General features: G+C 39.6%; 1 protein-coding gene across 4 annotated transcripts in view; it reads left to right on the top strand.

The window, feature by feature from the left end:
- The window catches only part of NAA16 (N-alpha-acetyltransferase 16, NatA auxiliary subunit), a gene marked incomplete at its 5' end in the record, with an annotated part of 66,974 nt that overhangs the window by 21,673 nt on the left and 27,987 nt on the right, over positions 1 to 17,314 (top strand). For 3 of the 4 annotated variants that reach the window (XM_014590532.2, XM_014590533.2, XM_027774583.1), the window contains 1 exon segment: positions 7,950 to 8,056. In XM_014590532.2, coding sequence (XP_014446018.1) covers positions 7,950 to 8,056 — 107 coding nt within the window. 4 annotated transcript variants of the gene reach the window in all.

The following is a 17,314-nucleotide window of genomic DNA, read 5'->3' as shown; positions in this document are numbered from 1 at the left end:
GTTCCTAAAATTGCTTTTCTTATGTGACTTTTAAAAAGCACTACATGTAGAAGGTAAACTAAATTCTCTAGGATTGATGACAAGTTATTTGTGAGATATTTTGATTTGAGTAGCAGAAGTATTGAAATTTTATATCTTCTCTTTAGAGAATAAATTCAGAGAAAGTTGAGCACTCTTTTGTGCCTACCCATGTTAATATAGGAGCATCACCATTCCCTTTGAAGGCCTCTCCTTAGAGTGAACCTCTTCCCTGAAGTTTGCTTCTTACTATGCTATTGCTTTTATTTATGGCGCTCCATGTATATATTTTTTTGTATCCTTAAAAACAAAGCTAGGCTGCTTCTTTGTATAAATTGGAGTACTATGGAATGTATTCTATGATTTGCCTTTATTGCATAATATATTTATAAACCAAGTTACTGTATTTTAGGAGTTAGCTAGAAATGAGCTGGCAGCCCTAAAAAAATAACAGGACACCTGCTGCATCAGTTACAACTTATCATGAGTTATAACCAGACCCTTCCGGAAAATGCCTTCTTCCCACATAGCTGCTGGTGCCAGGAAGGCAAGGCAGATCTCATTTTTCTTTGTTAGTACCTGAGAAAGGTAATAGGGATGGTTGTTAATTTTCCTCTTATCATTCCTCATAAATACAAAAGGAACAAACGATGTTTTGGTCAACATCCTGATTCCCACTAAGCAATAAACTGGGCAATTCTTCCGTATAAGGATGCTCATACCTTCTCAGTCCACACTGAGCCTGCAGGATTAGGTCGTTGAATTCTTTACCTGTGAGAGAGGTAGGAAAGTGCAGGAAAAAGCCCTTGAACTCAAACAAGTAGTCCAGATACTATGCCAGATCTTCCTTTGCTAAAGGAATAAATGTAACACCTAACCTTGTGCGCAGTGTAGTTGTCCTCCAGCAGCTGCCTACCTGCATGCCCTTCTGGAGGTGTACTCCTTTCCTATTAAAAATCCCCACTTTCCTATTAGAACTTTCCTTTTACTAGTTTACAAGTGTTTCTGGTTTTTCATTTTGCATCTCAGGACGGGTCTCTCATCTTAGAGATCTGGACCTAAAGAACCAAGAATTTCACACACCACAGATCAACTCTCCCATCCTATAACAATTGCGTCTAGTGGAACTTAACTTTTGAGCTACATAGAAAGTAGAGAGTGAGTATATTAGCTCTTCAGACAGCTGACATCCTTCCTAATGATTTTATTTTAAGAATTAAGTAGTTTTGGTAAAGTCTTTAATTTTAGTTGTAAGGACTGTAAATTATGAATTATGTATTGGGATTCCTGAAATTTCTTGTGATGCAAGTCAGGCACTAAAAAAACTAATGTAACTTTTAAAAGTTTCTATCCCAGGAGGTGAGAATGGGGTGTGGAGTATATTTTCCCATGGAAATAATTTAAGTAATTGGGTTATATTTTTATTTTTAATTGAAACATATATAAAAATTAAAAATTAGTTGGCTCTTTTAAAAAATAACATGAAATACTTTCTAGATTACTAGATTGTATAAGACTCATTTGAAAAATTCATTTTCCACTAGTGCATTTCAGTTCCACAGATGGTGAATAGTAAATATTCCTCTGATTCTCCCTTTTCTGTTTTGGTTTTGTAGAATATGGAGGGCAAACATTAGAGCCCTTCCCAATGTTTTCCAGAGAGCATCAGATCGAAGCACCGATTAATAGGCTTTGTAGGGAGGGACCTGGGTGTTGGGATGGTCTTCTGTCCTGGAAGTTTGGGAAACTTTGGATTAAACACGGCAATCTGATTTCTACAGAACTTTTGAGAGCTTTTAGTATACTCATCGTGCATTTCCAAGATGAAAGTGTACGGTGCGGGGAGGAGAATTTCCCTATCTCTTCCTTTTTTTTTTTTTAAATAATTATTTTATTCTATTTTATTTATTCATTCATTTATTTTAATTTGACTAGAGACACAGAGAGAGGAAAGTGAGAAAGCAAGCCACCAGGTACAGGACTTGAACCATGGTTGGCCATGTGGGAGTGTCCGGCACCTCAACCACCATGCCACCTGCCGGTCCCCCTCTTCTTCCTTTTTTTTAATAGTAACCTTTTAAAAAATAGTATGTACCATAAAATTCATGATTTTGAAGTATGTAAGTTTTAGTATCGTGATAGAGTCATGCAATCGTTATCACCGTCTGCGTTCAGAAAATTGTCATGAGTCCAAAAAGGAATGCTATTATGCTTTATAGCAGTCATTCCTCATCCTCCCTCGTCCCTGCCACCTGACAACCTAATTGCTTTCTGTGCCTATGGATTTGCCTGTTCTGGACATTCCTTATGAATGGAATCATACTGTATGTAGCCTTTTGTCTCTAGCCTCTCCTTTTATTAGTCTCAAGGTATATTTTGTGTTTTCACAGTAGACTTGGCGATACTCTTTTTTAAAGGTTTTAGCCATAGGGCCTACTTGGTTGCTGAAGAGAGACAGAGACAGTGAAAGGAATAGTGAGAAGTCACTTTTCAGGGGGGATGGCCACACTGCAATCCCTTTTTCTCCATTCTCCTCCTGGGATTTTGGACACACACACACACACACACACACACACACACACACACACGTGCCCGGTGCGATTTTCAGGTCCGGGACTCAAACTGCAATTGGTCATGTGGGAGTCCAGCCCCTTAACCACTGCTCCACTTGCTGGCCCTGACACTCACTTAAGGTGCTTTAAAATGCATTCATGTGCCACTTAGGAGAGAAGGAACCTCATTTAGCTTTAAGATTACAAATGAGACTTCTTTTTTCTGTTTTTCCTTTTTGGAACACGGTACTTCAAATTTACACTTCCTGTATTTATTGTTGTAGTCAATAAAGTCTGCTTAGAGCTCTCAGTACTTGGTAGGAGATAACCTGTCACTGAAAGATCCTGGAACCAACTCACTGATTTACAGAGTGTGGTTTAGGTTGAATTGGAACCATGCTGGACCCTTCAAGACATTCTGTCTGTGAAATGCTAAGATCTTTTTACATGGTAGGCCCCAGTTGAGTGAAGGCATAGGCATCAAGGTGACCATCACTGTGCATCTCTGGTATACGTGTTATTTACAGAGCTCCATGTAAAAAGCTGTGCAAATAATTTAGCAAAAGCCAAATGTTAATGACTTTGTGCCTTTCTAGAAATTGTGCAATTAAAAAATGTCATTTTGGGACCAGCAGTTAGCGTAATGGCAATGTCGCTGGACTCCCACTTAGTTGACCGCAATTCGAGTCCTGGACCTGGTGGTTTAAACTCACGCCGGGCGCGTGTACGTGTGTGCCCAAGATCCTGAGAGGAGAATGGAGGAGAAGGGATTGTGGCATGGCCATCCTCCCTGGGGGGTGATTTTTCGCTTTCTGTCTCTCTGTCTCTCTCTGTCTGTCTGGCGAGTGCACGCGCCCTATAGCAAAAACCTCTCCAAAAAAAAAATGTCATCTTGGCATTATCGAAAACTGTAAGATTTTTTTTTAAAGGTTATTTGAACTTCAGAATAAGTGAAAGGTTTGAAAAAGACTTTTCAGTGTTTAGATAAAAAAGGCTTCATACCTACAGAGCAGTGAGCATAACAGAAATCCTGAGGAAATTCTCCAGCACCCTAAACTATAAGTCCTGTGAAAATAATGGAGGGATAAAACAGCTAGTTTAATTCATCATATTCTGTTATTATTCACTGAGTGAGAGGTGGAGAGAGGGAAGGAGGTAATCCAGACTGTTAAACATAGACTGCTAATTTAATTTCCTTCTATTATTTGGAATGGATTTTCAGTGAATCTTATCTTGTTATTTATACTGTTTTTTTCCTTTTTTAAAAAAGAATTATTTTATTTAACTTTATTTATTTGTTTATTTATTTTAATTTGACCAGAGAGGGACAGAGTGAGATGAGAGAGGATGGGAAAGCGAGAAAGCAAGCTACCAGGTCCAGTACTCAGACTGTGGTTGGCCATGTAGGAGTCAAGCACCCTTAACCACCACGCCGCCTGCCCGCCCCTCTGTTATTTATTTATTTATTTTTTGAGAGATTTGCTATAGGACGTGTAAGCTCACCAGAGACAGACAGAAAGCAAGAAATCAACCCCCAGTCATGCCACAGTCCCTTCTCTCAGTATTGGGCACGCATGCACATGCACCTGGCATGAATTTAAGCCACCAGGTCTGAGACTCGAACTGCAGTTGACTATGTGGGCGTCCAGCGATGTAACTATTATGTCATCTGTGGTCCCCTTGTTTATGCTATTGTAACAAAGTTTTTTTTTTTTTTTGAAAAGAGTTTTTACTATAGGGTGCACATGCTCCCCGGCAAGACAGAGACAGAAAGCGAGAAATCACCCCCTAAGGAGGATGGCCACACCATAATCCCTTCTCTTCCATTTTCTTCTCGGGATCTTGGGCATGCACATGTTGCTAGCCACAGGGTCTGGGATTTGAACCATGGTTGACTGGTGGGAGTCCAGCTATGTAACCATTGTGCCATCTGCTGGTCCTGGAACATCAATTTTTATGTGAGTCCACACTATACATCTAGAGAAGAATGAAGCATTATATCTGTGCAGTCAGATACAGGTTTGTTGTATGAGCTATGTAATGTTTAAACAGGCATGTAAAAACTGATGACCTTACCCCTGGGGGTACTAAATAGATATTACAAAATAATTAGGAAGAAGGGAGATAATTTGATTTTGTGACCAAGTTTTTTAATATCCAAAAGAAAAGTTATGGTGTGTGACTGAAAAGTTGAAAGCTTCTTGTTTCGATAATATATTCATACAGTTCCAAATTAAAAGGGCATGAAGTGAAATCTTTTTCCTGTCCTTTGTCCCTTTGCCACCAAGTGTACATTTCTCAAGACAGCCATTATTGCCAGTTTATGGTGTCTTCCAGAAATTCATTGTGCGTATATATATATAAGCAAAGATGTTGTGGGAGATTGGTGTTCAGCTTTTCTTTTTTTACTCCTTATTTATAAAAATAGTGTAGGGGACCAGCAATTGGTGTATGGCTATGTTGCTGGACTCTCATGTAGTTGACCTAGGTTCGAGTACCAGACCCAGTGGCTTACACTCATGCCAGGTGCGTGTGTGTGCGTTCCCAAGATCCTGAGAGGGGAAGGGAGGAGAAGGGGTTGTGGTATGGACATCCCCTCTGGCGGGAGGGGGGGGAGGTTTGATTTCTCGCTTTCTCTCTCTCTCTCTCTTTCTGGAGTGCACTTGCTCTATAGCAAATCCTCTCCAAAAAAATAAAATAGTAGTGTAGATTGTTCTGTACCTTGGGGTTCTTTTCATCCTTAACTCTTGTATTTGGAGATCAATCCTGTATCAGCATATAAGAGCTTTCTGATTCTTTCTCATATTTGTATAGTCTCAGCACTTTAAGAAGAAAAGAAGCTTTCAATATTATAGATAAATGAGAGCTGAATACATTGTCTTTTAAATGAAGTCTTCATGTATGATTGGAATAGACCAAGAAGAGAAGTTCATAGTAGGTTCTGATATGAAGATAAAAATGCTTGTTTTCTCAGTGATAGTAACACATACAAAAAACAAAATCTTAAGTCTAGAAATACAATAGCCATTAGCTATTATATTTGGAGCACATAGAGATAGACAATATTTATTAAGTGATTACTACATATTTGCTAGACACTTCTCACTGTGATACACTTAAAATCTTGTTTGAGCCACACAAGAGTCCTCTTGCAGCTAATAATGGTGTTACTCTGATTTTACAGTGGAGAAACCAAAGTTTTTACTGCATATTTTATTTGTCCTAGGTTACACACAAAGTGGAGTAATATAATTTCTTTAAGGAACAGCATTTCTTACCATCTATAATAATAATGTTAACTTTTGCTTTATACCAGAACAAGTGAATGAAAGATTTGATCTCTGAAACTACCCATTTTTAAGGAACTAATAATGTGTATTTAATCTAGGATGAAGTTTTGTGTTGTCACAGTAAATTGAAAATGATCTTCATGTAGTAAATTGAGTTAAATTTTTCTTTCAAAGTTTTATGCCATCTAGTTAGAATAAATATGTATGTTTTGTACAGCACAGGCAGAAATAACAAATAGAAATAACCAATTTGGGGGAACCAGCAGTTAGCGTAATGGCTATGTCACTGGACTCCCATGTAGTCGACTGCAGTTCGCATCCCGGACTCAGTGGCTTAAACTCACGCTGGGCGCGTGTGTGTGTGCCCAAGATCTCGAGAGGAGAATGGAGGAGAAGGGATTGTGGTGTGACCATCCCCCCAGGGGGTGATTTCTCTCTTTCTCTCTCTCTGTCTCTCTCTGTCTGTCTGGCGAGCGCACGCGCCCTATAGCGAAAACCTCTCCAAAAAAAAAAAAAAAGAAATAACTAATTTGGGATGTTGGGTTTTGTTGTGCAGAGTCATAATGCATAAAGAAACTGTTGGAGGTCATTTCAAAATCTTTTACTTTAGGCTAATCGTGACTTGTGTGTCTTTTTAATGATTAGGTAAATTCCTGTCTTTATGTAAATACTGTTAAATATTTATATATGTCTTTTTACTTAAAATCCCTTCAATATTTTCTGCCTTTAAAAGGTGATGACAAAAATTTTAGTAAGCGTTTAGGAATAATAGGAAAATTATTTACTTGATGTTGCAAATAGGATATTTATTTAGTTCTGATGTTAGAATGCCCCGCAGCTCAGTCTAATGTCTAACGTATGTTTACTTTACTTTTACTGTTGTGCTCATTCTCTATTGCATTAAGTTCAATGAGGGCAGGATTTAACATTTTTTTGTGTGTCTTATAATCATTACAATATTCCTGATACTCAAAACAGTACCTAGCACTTAGTAGGTGCTTGGTCCATGATTGTAGGATGAATGAATGTTGAAGTTAGTCACAAGGCAATGAAGGAAAACATTTGTAAATACTGTTTTAGTTTTTTTTTTTTTTTTTAAGAGGTTTTAGCTATAGGGCGCGTGTGCTTGCCAGACAGACGGGGAACGACAGGGAGACAGAAAGTGAGAAATCACCCCCCAGGGAGGATGGCCATGCCGCAATCCCTTCTCCTCCATTCTCTTCTTGGGATCTTGGGCACGCACGCACTCGCGCCTGGCATGAGTTTAAGCCACCCAGTCCGGGACTCAAACTGCGGGCGACTACGTGGGAGTCTAGCGACATAGCCATTACGTTAACTGCTGGCCCCAATACTGCTTTAGTTTTTTTTTTTTGAGAGGTTTTTGCTATAGGGCGCATGCGCTCGCCAGACAGACATAGAGAGACAGAGAGACAGAAAGCAGGAAATCACCCCCCAGGGGGGATGGCCACGCCGCAATCCCTTCTCCTCCATTCTCCTCTCGGGATCTTGGGCACGTACGCACACGCGCCCAGCGTGAGTTTAAGCCACCGGGTCTGGGACTCGAACTGCGGTCGACTACATGGGAGTCCAGCGACATAGTCATTACGCTAACTGCTGGTCCCAATACTGCTTTAGTTTTTAAAAAGCTTTTCTGGTTAGTACTTAACCCTCGTGCTGGGCCCAGTAGTCTGCTGCAGAGGCTTTCTGAGTTGTCTGCAGGATTTGAGCTATAGACAGCAGGACTGTGCTGGTCAGGGAGGTATCAGGCAAGATGCACTTACTTTAGTGGCTATATTTACTGGAAAGAAGCTCCCTTTTACTCTGCTTAAAGCTGTATAGTCATTTTGTTTACCTGTCTTTTGAGTTGTTCCTTGATATTTTGTTCCTACATCTAAGGAAAAATACAATTGCCAACTGAGGTACTTGGTGTTATACTTTTTTGGTCAGGAGGAAATAATGCTGACTTTCTTGGGACTTAATATTTGGATAAGGGGATAATTATTTCTGAGGGATCTTTATTTTTTTAATCATAAATTCATTTTAAGAATTGTTTGTATCAGAGTATAATGAAGTATACTTTTGTTTCCAGGTGAAAAATTTAGAGAACTAATGGATAAATTCCTGAGGGTTAACTTCAGTAAAGGCTGCCCACCCTTGTTTACTACTTTGAAATCTTTATATTACAATACAGAAAAGGTAAAATTTGGTATTTATTCAGTTTTGTTACAGTCTTTTTACTAACATAATTGTTATAGAAAGATTTTCATGTAAGTAAGATGCTACGATTTCATCATTTTGCCTATTCTAGTAATGTTTAATAGTACCCTTCTCTCCCCCACTCCCCCAGCTTGGCTGTAGGGCACATGTACTCACTGGAGAGAGAGAGAGGGAAAATGAGAAATCACTCTCTTAGGGGGATGGCCACACTGCAGTCTCTTCTCCACCATTCTCCTCTCGGGATTTTGGGGATGCACGATGCGCGCACACACTCCTGGCATGATTTTCAAACTGTTTGGCCTGATACTCAGACCTCACAGTTGGCCCTGTAGTATCTACCTTCCAACTACCTTAACCTGCATGCCATAGGCTGGCCCAATACCTTTCTGTTTTATGAAATTAGAAAATTAGCACTTAAATGTTGGTGTTAAGTTAGAAAGATCATTTGAATAGAAAAGTGAATTTTGCTTTTATTTCCAGGCATTGTTTCTTATATATTAGGTTTAAAATCTCGTGTTTTTTTTTTCCCTTATAGTTAGTTTTTGAAATTAACTGGTGGATAAGGAAAAGATTTTTAGTTAAACTTCTCTCACTACATTTATTTAGCTTTGACTCATAATAATTGTAAATTAGTAATAAGTGAGAGTAATAAAAATGGAAAAGGTCAGTGATAGATATAACTGATGAACACTTTTGTGGCAGCAGGTTTCATGAAATAAAAGGAATAACTGATAGTATCTAGTATCCAGTTAGTAAAAAGTGTCATTTACATTTAAAAAAAAAAACTTATGGTTCTTTAATGTCCATGGTATGCTTCATTTAATTGTAATGACTAGGCTGTTGAGTTTTTACGACATAATGGCTGAGTAATGTAAAAACGTGGAGCAGCGCCTACTAACGACTTCTTTAAGTTACTTAACAGTTGCCAAACTCTTCCGTTTTCTTTGGCAGGGGTGAAATAGGTGAGATAAGATACTAGAAATAGTAAAAAATTTAACTATGTGAATTAGAATACTGCTTTTGTAATGCTATCTTGCAGCACCTACAGGGTACAGTGGCCATTAAAGGATTTGTTTCTCTTACTTAGGCTGTTGCTGAACACTCAGGAGCTTGAATTTTCATGGAGGGCACAGACTTGTAATTTTTACAAAATCTTTCCTGTATTGATCCAAAGTTACCATCATAAAGGTGTTGAACATTTGGTGATAGTTTATATAGAACATGGAAATTATATTTTTTTAAATGAGTTATTTTTTTAAATAATTATTTAACTTTATTCTTTTTTTTTTAAATTGTTTTCAGTTTGGTCAGAGAACAGAGTAAGAGAGAGAGAGAGAAAGTGAGAAAGCAAGCCACCACCTCCGGAACTCAAACTGCAGTTGTCCACATGGGCGTCCAGTACCCTTAACCACCACGTCACCTGCTGGCCCAAAACCTGGATATTTTTTTTTTTTTGGAGAGGTTTTTGCTATAGGGCGCCAGAAAGACAGAGGGAGACAGAAATCAAGAAATCACCTCCTGGGGGGGATGGCCACGTAGCAATCCCTTCTCCTCCATTCTCCTCTCAGGATCTTGGGCACGTACGTACACATGTCCGGCATGAATTTAAGCCACCAGGTCCAGAACTCGAACTGTGATCGACTGTGATGGGAGTCAAGTGACATAGCCATTATGCCAACTGCTGGTTCTGGAAATTATATTTTTAAAGAGAGCACTAAGAATGTGTTAATTTATATAGGAAACTGCTATCTATTTTTAACACAAGCAATACGAAAGTTTACTAAATGCTTTTGAGAACTGAATTAAACCACAGAAAACTGAGTTGAAGTTACTTGACTTCAGTATAGTGAGTAAAAAATGCACAAGTATAGGAGATACTTCTTAAACAATTTTGGTCTCATATTTTTGTAATTACTTAGTAGAGCATTTTCAAATTCATGTTTTTCTTTTTCTTCCTTTTTTTTGTAGAGGTTTTTGCTACAGGGAGTGTACACTCACCAGAAAGACAGACAGAGACAGAGAGACAGAAAGCAAGAAATCCCCCCCGAGGGGATGGCAGTGCCACAATCCCTTCTGCCCCAGTCTCCTCTCCAGATTTTGGGCATGCATGCACACGTGCCTGATGTGATTTTCAAGCTGGCAGAGACTCTCATTCCGTGGTAGGCCTTATAGGAGTCCAGCACCTTAACCACCATGCCACCTGCCGGCCCCCTAAATTTTAACTTTTTAAGAACATTTCTTTTTCTTTTAACTTTCCAGAGGGAGCAAGCATGCCCTTACAAGAGAGAGAAAACCTTCCCAGTGGGTATGGTAATACCACAGTCCTTTTTCTTTCCATTCTGCCCTCTTGTCAGGATTTTGGACATGGATACACATGTGCCTGGCATGTTTCTCAAGCCACAGGATTGGAATTTGAACTGTAGTTGGGCCATATGGAATTTGTCTTCCTGAATTGTTGTGTTAGGAATAGCCCACATTTCTATCATTTTTTAAAAGTTTATTGAGGGACTGGCAGCTGGTGTAATAGTTATGTTGTGGACTACTGGTCGACCATGGTTCAAGTCCCAGACCCAGAGACTTAAAAACTCATGCCAGGCCATGTGTCCATGCATGACCAAAATCCCAAGAGGAGAATAGAGAAGGGATTCCATCCCACCACTGGGGGGTAATTTCTCACTTTATGTCTCTCTGTCACTCTCTGATGAGTACACATGTCCTATAGCAAAAATCTCTCTTACAAAAAAAAAATGGGGCCAGCATGTGGTGTGGTGGTTTAGGGTGCTGGACTCCCATGTGGCTGACTGTAGTTTGAGTCCCAGACCTGGAAGCTTGCTTTCTTACTTTCTCTCTGTCTCTTGCTCTGTCCCTCTTTGGTCAAAATAAAATAAATAAATACAGTTAAATAAAATAATTATATAAAAAAGCACTTATTTATTGAGAGAGAGAATGGAGGGCACCCCTGACAGAGTCTCATTATGCCGCAGTTCTCCCTGCCTTTAAACCAGGATCACGAGTACCCTGGGTGTGTTCAGGTGGACCCGGGATTCAAACCTAGAGCTTCTTATATAAGACTCTAGTATCATGTAGCGGTGCCTCACTACCCCCGTTACCTCTGTGACTGGTCCCATAGTAACTTGTAGAACTTCAAGGAGGTTAACTTTGAAACAGTGATCATTTTGTAACCTTCCAGGTCATAAATCATAATCTATATTGGTAGCATGAAAACAAAATGATCTTTTGAGATTGCCTCAGGACACAGTACAATGGTAAGAAAAGATTTTTTTATTTCCGGCAGAGTATGTATGCTTGTAAGAGACAGTCAGAGGGAATGAGAAATCAACCCCTAGAGGGGATAACTATTCTGCAATCCCTTCTCCATCTCTCCTCTTGGGATTTTGATCTCACATGCACACATCCTCAGCATGTTTTTCAAGCCACCTGATTTGGGACATGAACCATGGAGTCAGACATATGGGAATCATCTGTCTTAACCATTATGCCACCAGCCGGCCTGAAAAGAATTTATTTTTTAATTGCTAGAGGGTCTACATGCTAGTAAGATATGGAGCGGGAGAGGGAGAAAGCATGTATCCCAAGGGGGCATGGTCATTCTTCAGTACTGTCGCTTTTTCTCCATCCCATTGAGTTTTTGGCATGCCCTGGCAAAGCCAGAACGTGAACTTTGTGGTTGACCATGCGGTATCTGGTTCTCTTAACCACCAGGCTAGAAGGCTGACCCTGTATGTTTACTTCTAAGAGTTTTAGAGGTCTTCAATGTATTTTCAGTTTGTTTTTGTATATGGTGTGAGATAGGAGGCCAGCTTCATTCTTTTGCATTTGTCTATTTCCTATCACTCTTTGTTAAAGAGACCATTATTTCATCATTAAATTTTCTGGGTTGACTTGTCACAGATAAGTAAAATAGCGCTCATCTGTGAACTTGTAATTCTGCTCCACTGATAACATATGTGTCCTTAACGTGTCTTTTATGTAATAGTCCATTAGGTGCAGCCACAAAAAAGAACCTGGAGAGGCTCAGGAAAACAGTTTTTGGTATCCGCAAGTCCTAGAGAAAGACTAGCCAGTCCATTGCGGGCCACGTGGGGAAGACATCAGCGTGCTTAGGATGCAGGAAACGCGACTGGGGGAGGAATGTTTAGCTATTGCTGTATTTGGGGTTTTCTCACGAAGGGCAAAGCAGGGCAGAGCTTACCTAAGTTTGAGATTTGTTAGTTTGAGTGATTTCTGCAGCTTTTGTATTATGGGAGTGGTTTCTAATTGCTTGGCACATGGCCCTGGGATGATTAAGATGAAGGAATCTTCTTATCTTTTAAGAAAAGGCCAGGTCCAGAAGAGGCAGTTTCTCAACAGCCAAGAAACTTTTTAAAGACATAGAAATACCAATATACAGAAAATTTTAAAATGTACAATACTCCTGTGCCAGTACCATACTGTCTTGATTACAGTAGTATTGGGGTAAGTTTTGAAGTTAGGAAGCATGAGTCTTCCTACTTTGTTGTTTTTCAGGATTGTTTTGACCATTTAGGGTTCCTTTTATTTCCATTTTCATTTTAAGTTAAACTTTAAAATTTACAAAAAGAAACCAGTTGGGAATTTGGTAAGGATGTGTAATAGTTATGTTGTGGACTACTGGTCGACCAAGGTTCAAGTTCCAGACCCAGAGACTTAAAACTCTTGCCAGGCATGTGTCCATGCATGACCAAATTCCCAAGAGGAGAATAGAGAAGGGATTTCACCCCACCACTGGGGGGTAATTTCTCACTTTCTGTAGATTAATATGGGAACTATTCTCATTTTAACAAAATTTAAATCTTTCAAGATACGAACGTGGAGTGTCCACCAAAAAAAAAAAAGTAGAAAAATGGAATTATGAGTTTAATTTGGTACAAAATATTTGAAATTCATGTGGATTTTTTTTGGGGGGGGGGAATAATATTTCCATGAACTTTTAGAAGACACCTCATATTTAGGTTTTCAATTTTATTCAACAATGTTTTGTACTGGGACCAACCTGTAGTTTGGTGGTTAAGGTGGATGCATCCCACATGGCTGACAGTGTTTTGAGTCCTGGACCTGGTAGCTTGAAGGACGTGCTGGCCATGTGTGTGTTGGCACAAAATCTTGAGAGTAGAACGGAGGAGAAGGGATTGCTCCCCTGGGAAGTGATTTCTCACTTTACCTTTTCCTCTGTGTCTTTCTTCATGAGTATGTATGCCCTATAGCAGAACCTAAAAAATAAAAAACCTATGTTTTGTATTTTGTGGTTTTCAGTGTATATACTTTTATACATACATCTTGTTAAATTTATTCTTAAGTATTTTATTCTTTTAGATGCTGTTATGCATTGTTTCTAATAATCTTATTTTTGGTTTGTTGATTGCCAGTGTATAGAAATACACCTGGTTTTTATATAATTACCTTGTATCCTGGCACCTTACTGAACTGTTAAATTGTTGCATATGTTTTTTTGAATTCCTTAGAAGTTTGTGTGCAAGATCATAAAAGATGCAAATAAAAAAATGTACATCTTCCAACCTGTATCCAATTTTACTTTCTTGAGTAATTGCCCTGGGTAGAACCTCTATTACAATATTGAATAGAAGTGATGAGAGGAGACACGGTCGTCTTGTTCTACTCCCAGTGGGGAAAGCATTAGGTCTTTCACCATGAAATATTGTTACCTTTGTGTGTGTGTGTGTGTGTGTGTGTGTGTGTGTGTGTGTGTAAGCTTTATGATGTTAAGGAAATTTCTATTTCTAGTTTACTGTGCATTTTAAAACTCCTGTGAATGAAAGGGTGATGATGGATTTTGTCAAATGCCATTAAAATGGTCTTGTGGTCTTTGAGTTAATTCTGTTGATACAATATATTTTACATTAATTGGTTTTCAGAGATGTTAAACTAATCTTGCGTTACTGGGATAAAGCTTCCTGGCTGGTATGTAATTCTTTTTGTGTAGTACTGGGTACAATTTGCTTGTGTTTTGTTGGAGATTTTTGTGCTTACATTCCTAAGAGGTACTGGTCAGTTTTTGTGTGATGCCTTTATTTGATTTTGATGTCAGAGTGAGAGTGGCCTCATCATGAGTTGGACATGTTCCTTTCCCTTTAGGGGAGAGCATCCCTAATCTAAAACTTTAAAATGCTCCAAAATCTGAAACTTTTTGAGCACCAGCATAATGCCACACAAAATTCCATACCTGACCATGCTACAGGTCACAGTCAAATGCTGCAATACAAAAATATTATATAACTTTACCTTCAGGCTATTTGTATAAAGTACATATAAAAGATAAATGGGCTGGGGACCAGCAGTTAGCGTAATGACTATGTCGCTGGACTCCCACGTAGTCGACCGTGGTTTGAGTCCCGGACCTGTGGCTTAAACTCATGCTGGGCGCATGTGCGTGCCCAAGATCCTGAGAGGAGAATGGAGGAGAAGGGATTGCGGCGTGGCCATCCCCCCCGGGGATGATTTCTCACTTTCTATCTCTGTCTCTTTCTATCTGGCGAGCGCACGCACCCTATAGCAAAAACCTCTCCAAAAAAAAGAAAAAAAAAAAAAGGATAAATGGGCTGGTAGGTGGCGTGGTGGGGATTTTTACCAAATCTAGGTATATTTGTAGTGCTGTTTACCTGATGTTTTAAACTGAATTCAGTCACTCATTTATGCAAATGTACTAGCACAGAATCATGGCTTTGTGCCAATATACCTTTTCTAAAATGTTAAAATGAAAATGTAAATTAAAAAGTATTGGCGAGTTAATGACAACCATCTTGTGATCTATCGTAGGCAACATACTTGGGGTGGTTATCTACAGTGGTCACAGTATTATCCCAGGTCAGATTTTGTTAGTGAAGATTAAGTTTCTTCAAGTCTTGGCCAGATTTCACTATTAATAGAAAGTATTTAAATCAGGAGAAGGTGGTTTTTTCAAACTGAAAAAATTCCGACTGTATAATTTAAGCTGTCCATTGTAGTACTTTAAGTTTTAACTTAAGTGGATTGGCTTTTTACATTTTAAAACGGCAGAGGTAAAATCCTATTTTACCATTATAGGGCAGGCCTTGTGGTTGGGGGAGTTGATCCCACATGGCTGACTACGGTTGGACGCTGAGCCCTGTCAGCTTGTACATGCTCAGAATTCTGACAGGATGGAGAAATGGAGGAGAAAGGATTGTGGTGTGTCCTTGCCTCATTGGAAATATTTTTTCTCCCCACCCACCCATCTGGGTTTTTCTTTGTCTGGTGACTACATGTGCTCTTTGTCAAAAAAATTTTTTTGAAGTGTAGTGGGAGGAGCTAGCCGGTGGCATGGTGGTTATAGGCACTGGACTCCCACATGGATGACCGCAGTTCAAGTCCCAGACATGGGACTTGCTTTCTCACTTCCCCTCTCTTTCTCTGTCTCTCTCTGATCAAACTGGAAAATAATAATAAATAAAGTTAATTAAAATAATTCTTAAAAAAAAAATTAGTGGAGCCCGCAGGTGGCATAGCGTTTAAGGCTCTGGACTCCTATGTGGTCATCTGTGGTTTGTGTCCTGTTCCCAGTACCTTGAAACTCAATGCCAGGCATGTGTACATGTGTGTCCAAAATCCCAAGAGAAGAATGGAGGAGAAAAGATCGCGGTATGACCCTCCCCCCTGGGGGTGGTGATTTCTTGCTTTCTCTCTCTCCAGCTAGTGCATGTGCCCTATAGCAAGAAAACAAACAAAAAAAAACTCTAAAAAAACATTAATTTTAATTTTTCTTATTATACCCAATTGAGATATAAATGGTAACTAAATTTAAGTGAAACGGGTCTTTACATTTTAGTGAAACGCATTAGATTAACTTTTATTATTATTCTTATTTTTTTTTTTGGAGAGGTTTTTGCTTTTGGACGCATGAGCTCACCAGAAAGACTGAGAGAGACAGAAAGCGAGAAATCACCCCCCCAGGGGGGATGGCCACATCACAATCCCTTCTCCATTCTCTTCTTGGGATCTTGGGCACGCACGCACATGCACCTGGCATGAGTTTAAGCCACTTGGTCTGGGACTCAAACTACAGTCAACTACATGGGAGTTCAGCGACATAGCCATTATGCCAACTGCTGGTCTCTAGATTAACTTTTTTTTTTTTTGGAGAGATTTTCACTGTAGGGTGCGTGCGCTCTCCAGACAGACGGAGAAAGACAGAGAGACAGAAAGCGAGAACTCACCCCCCAGGGGGGATGGTCACGCCACAATCCCTTCTCCTCCATTCTCCTCTCAGGATCTTGGGCACGCACGCACACGCGCCCGGCGTGAGTTTTAAGCCACCAGGTCCGGGACGTGAACCGCGGTCGACTACGTGGGAGTCCAGCGACATAGCCATTACGCTAACTGCTGGTTCCCTAGATTAACTTTTAAAAAATTTTGCCAAAAAGCATCTGTGCTTGCCAGGCAGAACAAGAATGGGACCTGTGAAAGTGAGCACCCATTAATGGGGCATGGTCACGTTGCAATTCCTTCTTTTCTATTTCTGCTTCCTGTTAGGATTTGGTGCGTGCCTGCACATGCACCTGGTATATTTTTCAAGCTGCCAGGTCAGCACAATTTGAACCATGGTTGGTATGTGGGCTTCAGCACCCTTAACCACTAGGCTAGGTTACAAGGCTGGCTCCAGATTAATTTATATAGACAAGTTTGGAAAACCAAATTGTTCACATAATTACTGAATTAATTGTATACGTAAAATTTTGAGATACAAGTATGCCTGACATATCTGCAAGTCCAGTGCTCTTTCCAGATTGTTTTTTGTTTGCTTTTCCCTAAAAGGATATTTTATGTGAATTTCTGTTATACTTTTTTTCCACTTCTTTATCTGATCTTGTTTTGATGTTCTGAAACTGAAGTTCTGTTTTATTCAGTAGTGTTTATACTTTTATGAAGGATTATGTGTAACTTCAGTATATGTTTTGTACAATTTATTTAAAAATGTATTTTACTTAGGACATGCAGAAAGGTATGCTCTATTTATTTAAAACCTGTTCTAGGGACCAGCAGATGGCATCATGGTTAGTTACATCACTGGATTCCCACTCGACCAACCGTGGTTCAAGTCCTGGACCTGGTGACTTAAACCTAATGCCGGGCTTGTGTGTGTGCGCGTGCTCAAAATGCTGAGAGAATGGAGGAGAAGGGATTGCTGCATGGTCATCCCCCTGGGGGGGGGTGTGATTTCTTGCT

Source organism: Tupaia chinensis, unplaced genomic scaffold, assembly GCF_000334495.1.
Source record: "Tupaia chinensis unplaced genomic scaffold, TupChi_1.0 Scaffold000458_2, whole genome shotgun sequence".
Taxonomy (NCBI): domain Eukaryota; kingdom Metazoa; phylum Chordata; class Mammalia; order Scandentia; family Tupaiidae; genus Tupaia; species Tupaia belangeri.
Note: the sequence above shows the minus strand (reverse complement) of the source record. Positions and strands in the feature narration are given on the sequence as shown.